We start from the raw sequence: 7,913 nt of genomic DNA, 5'->3' as shown, positions 1-7,913 counted from the left end.
AAACAACGTCTTTTTACAGTTAAAGTACTGTAGATTTTATAATGTTTTCACTGTTTAAACATGAAAAGCTGTAGGTTGCTTAAACATGATTGGTCACAGAAAAGAAGCATTCAACTTGTACAATAGGACTAAACTGTCATGGTAATAGTATTTCAACCAAATATTAGTAACACAACAACTTCTGTTGTCATGTTACCATAAATCTGCAATGACATTTATGGTATTAATATGCCAGTTATATTTAGCTGAGGTCAAGCAAAGTGTTACCAACAGTTCAAAAGCAGTTCACTTAAACCAGACTGTACTTTATCTTTAGAAGATCTCAGATACCTGAGTTACTGTCTTGAAGTGTTTTGAAGTGGAATTGACTGTCATGACAGCTTATGTCAGAGGCTGGTTCTTATTGTGTACTCTAGTGAGCTGTCATGATATCAAATATTATGGCTTCTCTCTGCAGAATGAACAGTAAAGTGTTAGCAAATTGTCATAGCTATTGCTAAGAAGTACTCTGTTATTTAAGGATATGTCCTGTGAATTTAGGCAAAAAATCTTACATATTCCAGGAGTTGAGTTATTGGTAAAGATTAGTTGTAGTAGCCTATATCACATTTCATTATGTTGTTGTCATTCTGAAAAAAAGTTCATATGGGGTTTCCCTCAGGGCTACCAGGTGCAATGGTGTCCATACTGTCCTGCAGTACCCTACACCTCCCTGGTGAGAGCCGTAAGATATTGAACAAGGAGTCCCTGAAGGACTTGCAGAGGAAGAAGTAGATGAGCGGGTCCAACAGTGAGTTGAGGGAGGACAGCCACAGTGTGCTCTCTTTCACCTGGTAGAAGATCAGTTCATGTCGGCAGTCAAACAAGTGCTCTTTCGTCTGGGTCATGGTGTAGGGCACCCGGGCGAAGTGGAAGGGTACGAAGCATATGAAGAACACCGCCAGAACAAGGAATACATTCACTCGAACCTTCTTCTTCCTCTGGGAGGCATTGTTTCCCCCAGTGTACCCTTGCGCTGGTCCACTTTGGGCACGGGTTCGTGTAAATGACCTGTAAAGCTCTTTGGTAATGAGCGTGTAGCACACTATTACAACGAATAGGTTGCCCCAGAAGATCACCTGGCAGATGTGGTTGACCACTTCGTGCCACTTCAGCCCCAGTGGAGTCTTCAGCTCACTGCACTTGAAATACTTGGAAGCAGGTGGCTGGCTGGTAAGGATCATGTTGGGCAACGAAAGGGCCAGCAGGGTTGCCCAGATGGCAAACGAGAGGAGCTTTCTGTGGGCAAGTTTTTTAGCACTGGTGCCCACAAAGGGCCAGAGAGTCTTCCTGCAGCGGTCGATGCTGATCAAGCCGAAGAAGAGGATGCTGATGTACATGGTGAGGTAGAAGATTACAGAAGACACCCGGCAGACAAAGATACGGATGCCGATGGAGGCCATGTTGGAGTCGGACATGATCTTAAATGGGAAGGTGAGAGTCATGAGGACGTCCGCCACCACAATGTTCTTCAGATAGATGATGAAGTGGGAGCGGCTGGGGATGCTGAAGAACACCCACACTGCCAGGGCATTGAGGGACAGTCCTACCAGGAAGAGGAGGGAATACAGGATAGGGAAGACAGTTGTCTTGAGCACATTGTCACGGGAACATGTGGCACTTCCATTGGTCTGGTTGTTGAAGTGGACTGGGATCGCTGACAGCTCCATGAGTTGGAAGGTTTCTCTGGATAAATGTAAACCAATAAAAGGGTGCGTTATCAAAAAGACAAAGTGAAATTTGAGGGCACGTTTTACATTATTGTACTCAAGAACAGGTGCTGAAAAAGTGGGAATAAAAACATAAAGTTCATATTCAACCTAGCCTACAAAAGAGAAGACCTTAGGAACAGAATGACACAAATGCTTGGACATATATTGGCTTTGTCAATTTTTGTTTTAGGCAATAAAAAATCAAGGAAATCTGGAAAACAAAGAAATGAGTTATTATTTATTATTTAATAACAAATTCTTTGTCAAGTTTATAAGAGCAATGCTTTCTTTTACAGTCCCCTAAGTTCTAATTATTAACCAGGTAAGCATGAGGTACAAACTCTAAAGTACTAGGTAATTTTTATAGATGACATTATGTTAAGTTCTTGGAGAGTCTAACCAAGTTATACTGAAGTACTCAACAGGTTCTAGATATCAACTAAGAAAGTGTAAGGTACAGATTTTACATTACTGTGCAATTATTTAGGGTAAAAGTACCATGTAGTTACAGTCCGGTCCATAAATATTTGTATATTTGGAATTTATTGTCATTTAGCTGTCTGCCACAGTATATTAGAGTTAAAAGTAAATAATATTTGACCTAAATTGGGTGAACAGTATAGGAATTACAACCTCCACTGGACAATTTGCTGCTTAGCTGTTCCATGGCAATGTGTGAGTTGGTCCCTCATTGCTTCATTATTATTAAGCAGATAAAAGGTTTACAGTTGATTGCATCTAGAATCAGTTGCTGCTGACTGTCAATATGAAGTCCTAAGAGCTGTCACTGCCAGTAAAGCAAGCTATCATTAGACTGAGAAATCAATGACCAAAAAAGGCAAAATCAACATTCTTAAAAAAGAATGAACACACTGGTGAGCTCTGAAACATCAAAAGAGCTGGGCGACCATGGAAAACAACTGTGGTGGATGACAGGAGAATTTTTCTCTGGTGGAGAAAAAACTCCCTTTCCAGGAGCTTGATGTGTCTGAAGCAACAATTAAGGGACTTCACCAAATATAGAGGGTAACCCACCGGATGTAAACCACTGGTAAGCCTCAAAAACAGTTTATTTTTCTGTAAACAAAAGTGAATCGAGGCTGCAACAGAAAGCAATAATTCTCACTGTGGTTTTACTGGGCTTCAATTGTGCACACCACTCGTATAAACTCCATGGAAGACCAAAAGAATGGGACGCTCTGGAGCAGCCCAACATATCTTAAGGTCACCATACTCAACGCTAAGTGTTGAACAGATGGGTATGAAGCCCCACATCATTGAGCTGTGGAGCAGTGGAACTGCATTCTCTTGAATGATGGAGGACTATCCTCCTGTGGCTGAATGCAATCCAATAGCAATGTGCCAACATCTTGTGTAAACCTTTCCCAGCAAAAGGGAACAAACTCTCTCTTAATACCCTTGATTTCAGAAGAAATATTGGATGAGTGGGTGTCTACAAATTTTTGAACATACTGTATAGTGTAACTACCTGGCTCTTGGGAGCATTTCTGATTTACTTTCCTGCTAAACTCCTTACGTGGCCAGGGCTCACCGGCAGTCCCAAAGTTTTATTACACACCACTATAACCTAAGAATAGCTCAGCCAGTTTGCATTGAAGTCCCTGTAGTTACTGAATAATAGGCCTTAGTATGTAATGAGCCTGAGACTATAAGGGGTAAAATACATAATAGTTCATTTAGTGTGAGTTTGTTTGTGCTCACCACCTTGTTACCCTAAATAATTACCATTTACTATGTCTTTTATCTGCTTAATAGCTAGGACCTGCATTTGAACCTGTTTTGCCTATGCTTTATCTCATGCGCAGCTCTTATCAAAACTAGCATGTCACTTTATTTTGATTACATTCAGTCAGAATGTGAAAAGAAATCAAAGATTTGTGGAAATAATGTGAAAATCTTTATGCTTTAATCCCTTAAATGAAGTTTCATTACACAATTCTATAACCTACAGCTCAACCAGTTTGCATTGAAGTTCCTGTAATTACTAAATCATGAGCCTCAGTATGTAATAAACCTGGGATTTTAAGGGGTTAACGGATAGAAATTTAGAAGGCAGCTTCTTATTAGACCATAACAATCAATGATACATCATAACTTATGTGAAAGTTATAGAAAAGCTGAGAAAGCAAAAATGTGTTTTTCATTGATTATCATTAATTAGTCATTCAATTAATGAACTGTTTTTGGAAAAAAAAATTAGATGCCATTGACTAAAATAAATATTGAGCCTTGGGTTACTGCATGTGTATAAGTCACTGAAGAATGAATTATAGTTCATTCTTAGAGATGTGTGAGGCATTATTTGCGTTTATAAATATGCATATAAAGCATTGTTACCAGCTCATACGCCAATTCACAATACCTTATAAATATAGACTTTATAGAAAGTGTTACTATATTTTCAAAGGTTGCTTCATATCACCCTGAAACTCTTTATATATTGCAAAAAAATAAATAAATAAAAAATTCCCAGCTCATCAAGACACTCAATGAATGCCCAGCAGCAAACATTTGCGCAGAGTAGTAGGTAACTATGGGAGGTTGTAGCTAAAAAGCATCACCTCATTGAAAAAACATGCATTGTCATCTAGTGTCCACATGTGCATATTTCAGAACAATATTTGCATGCACTGATGTTAGATCCTAGTTAAAGATGTTATAGTTTTCTTATTTGCATTTGTGTTTGCATTTCCCTGTAAACAAGCCCAGGATTTATGTGATTGTTTAGTCTCACGGGTGTTTTCGCTCTTCAGTAGTGAACAACGGAGAAGCTCTCGGTTCTTGGTTTTGACTTGCTGTCTCAGAAAAACATTGTCAAAACGATACCACACATGTACTCACCTGTTACCCCTTTGACCTCAAGGCAGATCTCAGTCTCAAAACTGGTCCAGTCAAACCAAAATGTCTGAGGTTCGTCCTGAGAACAGTTCAGAGTCACTTGATTAGGTGATTTCAGTGGAGGCAGCTTGGCTTTTGTTGAATAACGGCACTGAAAACACCATGGAAGTAATTTAAAGGAAACGTTCTCTTCCTCTTCTGTTTTTTCTTTTTTTCTGATTTGCCATGCACAGCAGTCTGGTGCTGATAGCCCAAAATATATCAGCCCTACATGACCTTGCGCAACCTAGACGCCATCTGCTCCTCAGGCCGCCTGTGCGTGCTTTACGTTAGGCTTTATTTGAATTCTTGCTTAAACACTGGCTCTCCATGATACAAATGAGAATTTGCTCAATATGCTTTTGGCAGGAGACTAGGTTGAAGATTAAAGGGTTACAGAACTAAGTTTCCCTTCCATGTTTATGTTCTCTTTTGTAAAGCCCCCGTTTTATGAGGATCAGTCAGAGAAAGGCTAAAGTCAGAGAATGGACGGCCGGGAATGGGCATGGAAATGATTTTCTATCGGAAAGACTTTGTTCCCCACTTCTCTTCTTACGAGATGCCTGCCTGACCCTTTGCCTGATGTGTCACTCCATCAGCAGCAGCCAGTTTCCAATAGAACACAAAGAGTAAAGCTGTCTTAGATGCAACTAGTTCTATGTTGTTTGTGAGTTGCTTGCAATTTTATTTTCATGCAACTTCACAGTTAAAGTTAAACTAAAGCTGCGTGAAACACATTACATTAACCACCAGTTAACCAAGTTAGTAGCTTGTTTTTACACTGGTTTTAACACTGCTACAAAGTGTAATCTACACATTTGCCAAATTTATATCTTCATATATATTTTTTGCTTGTTGCATGAAAATTAGGTTGTCAAGAGAGGAGAAACGCTGGCAAAAACCTTTTAAACAGCTTTTAGCATTAGTTTGCTAGTTAAATCAGCTGGTTACAAAAACATTAGCTTAGAGAAACTCACTTTTGCTGTTATGTCCCAGGAAACCGACAAAATTATAAACTACCAACCTTGCATAAAGTGAGTAGCAGGGCCTCCTTTTTAACCACTTAGTAAACCTTCTTCTCTTTTACTTTCTGCTCGATTCATCTGAGGAAATGAAATGTTTGAAAACATGTCGTTCATGATGTGTTGCCATTTTGATAGGTTGTTTCATGAAACTTGTTGGGATGCTTTGTTGCATCTGAGTTTCAAGTGAGTTGCTGGACATTTTACATTTTGCAACCTAAAACACAACTTAGTTTCATGTAGGTTTCAAGCAACTAAAGATGCATGAAAGTTTCACTGTGTAAAGCTCGCCTAAGAGATTATGTGGATTGAAACTTAAAGTCTGGAGCTAATGTTGCTGTTATCATTGTTTTGCTTTATGTGTTACTATTACTTTTAGATAAGCACTAGGAGTAGATGTGTAGGAGTAGTGGTTGAAGATAGTAGTGTCCTTGCTACTTTTTCCCCAGTCAGGTACCTCTACTTGCTAACTAGGAAAGTAGCCTCTGAGAAACTATCACAGTTCTCAACATCAGCTGAAACAGGGAATCAAGCTATTGCCTCACTGACATGTTGCAGAGGAAATATCTTGGTAACAATTTACTTGGATGGTCCACTGTAGACGCCTTGTAGATACTCAGTATGTCTTTAAGTAACATTCAACTAAATATCTATTATATGCAACTGAACTTGAAGTTGCATGTGAAAGATTCTGTTAAATCTAACCCTAATTCTAACCCTAACCCTAATGTCAAGGCAAAACTTACACTGACTCCTAACCCTAAACCTAACCATAGTGTTGTTCATAATCAACTGAGCAGCACCAGAAAGTTTGTTAATGATTTAAGTATCTGTAGATCATCTATAGGAGACCATCCAAATAAAGTGTGACCAAAATGTGCTGGTGACATGCAGCTGTGTAAACTTAGCCATGGTGATAGTATCTGCCGAATATTTGTGATGATCAAAGAAGAGCTTCGTTTTTTTTATTTATTTAAGATGAAATGGCATGAAGATGCAAAAACTTAGCACCATTGCTAATAAAAAAAAACTCATAGTTTTGGAATATTTTCATTGGTATGAAAGAACTATACTTTTAATAGTTAGAAATCTGGGGAGGACCGGGCTTCCAAGTGGAGTGGCTTAGACCCCTCAGGCCACCCAGTAACTACGCCCTTGTTACATAATAATTAAATTACACCCCATAAAAACAGCTTTGAGTCGATTCTTTTTGCTATCAAACAATGACAGAGACATGGCTAATTTACTGCAAACACAATCAAATTCACAGTCAAATTTACAAAAGACTGTAAACACAATCAAACTCACTTCAAATTCAAAACATACTAAAACATTTCCTCTTCTACAAACACAAATGTGGCATGAACTGAAAGTTTTGAATCAGCACGTTTTCCATACAGTTTCTCAAAGAGCTGTGAGTGAGAAATAATTCATATAAAATTACAGCATGCTGGTTATAACTTCAAGGGTAGTTTAAGGGTAAAACTAAGCAAAGGCAACATCACCCTCAGCTAAACCAACATTCTAACCTTTAAGAGATCTCAAGTAAAACATATTTCAAAAGATTCTGTTATCATAATCTCCACTGAATTAGCACACTGAGAACGCCCGTGAGCCTGTGACCAAGTCAAAACAAGAAGTAATACTCACTTCAGGAGAGCAAAGTGACAGCGTTTCCCAGAGTTCACATGGTGCATGAACAAAAATAGCCAGGCAGGAACATATACAGTGAGAGAGAGGAAGAGAGAGAGAGAGAGTGGTCAGTTCCTAAGAGAGAGCAGGTATAACCGCACAGATAGGATAGCGAACAAAATTTGATCCCATATCCCTCATATCCTTTTGGCATGCCACACCTAACTGGTTTGAAAGAATCATGTAAATAATAGCACTTATTATGAATAGTGTTGGCTACATCCGGATTCACACAGTGCAGCTGTTTTGCAAAAGCTGCTACTCAAAAGAGCCACTGCTGACCTTCATTTTGAACCTCTCTTTTTGTTCATATTTGCTCATGGTTTAGATTTAATCTCATTGCTCTTTAAGACAGTCTACTGTGTGTGCTTGGTTTGACTCTTTAACCCTTGGTCTCCTAAACAGTGTCTAAAAACCTGTGCTGTAGGTATGAAAAGATGTGTAGATGTCAAGAGGTCATTACTGAAAAAAAAAGAAAAAAAGACTTTGGGATCAGTTGGATCATGATTAGTGGAAATGCAACCAACTTCTAAGACTGAACTTTTGAGGT

General features: G+C 38.9%; 1 protein-coding gene across 3 annotated transcripts; it reads right to left on the bottom strand.

Annotated features, from left to right (window-relative positions):
• Positions 1-234: 234 nt before the first annotated feature.
• LOC118797118 (P2Y purinoceptor 12-like) lies at positions 235-7,425 on the bottom strand. 3 transcript variants are annotated; one of them, XM_036556352.1, is made up of 4 exons: positions 7,322-7,416; positions 5,674-5,752; positions 4,614-4,689; positions 235-1,725 (listed from the first exon to the last, which is right to left on the bottom strand). In XM_036556352.1, exon 4 carries the CDS (start codon positions 1,707-1,709, stop codon positions 642-644), a length of 1,068 nt encoding a protein of 355 aa, XP_036412245.1. In that variant the 5' UTR covers positions 1,710-1,725; positions 4,614-4,689; positions 5,674-5,752; positions 7,322-7,416; the 3' UTR covers positions 235-641. The 3 variants fall into 3 exon arrangements, with proteins under 3 accessions (XP_036412245.1, XP_036412243.1, XP_036412244.1); XM_036556350.1 differs by lacking the exons at positions 4,614-4,689; positions 5,674-5,752 and having other exon boundaries at positions 7,322-7,425; XM_036556351.1 differs by lacking the exons at positions 5,674-5,752; positions 7,322-7,416 and having other exon boundaries at positions 4,614-4,742.
• Positions 7,426-7,913: the final 488 nt, after the last annotated feature.

This window comes from Colossoma macropomum, unplaced genomic scaffold (genome assembly GCF_904425465.1).
Source record: "Colossoma macropomum unplaced genomic scaffold, Colossoma_macropomum, whole genome shotgun sequence".
Taxonomy (NCBI): domain Eukaryota; kingdom Metazoa; phylum Chordata; class Actinopteri; order Characiformes; family Serrasalmidae; genus Colossoma; species Colossoma macropomum.
The sequence above is the reverse complement of the archived record's forward strand: the minus strand, read 5'-3'. Positions and strand labels throughout refer to the sequence as shown.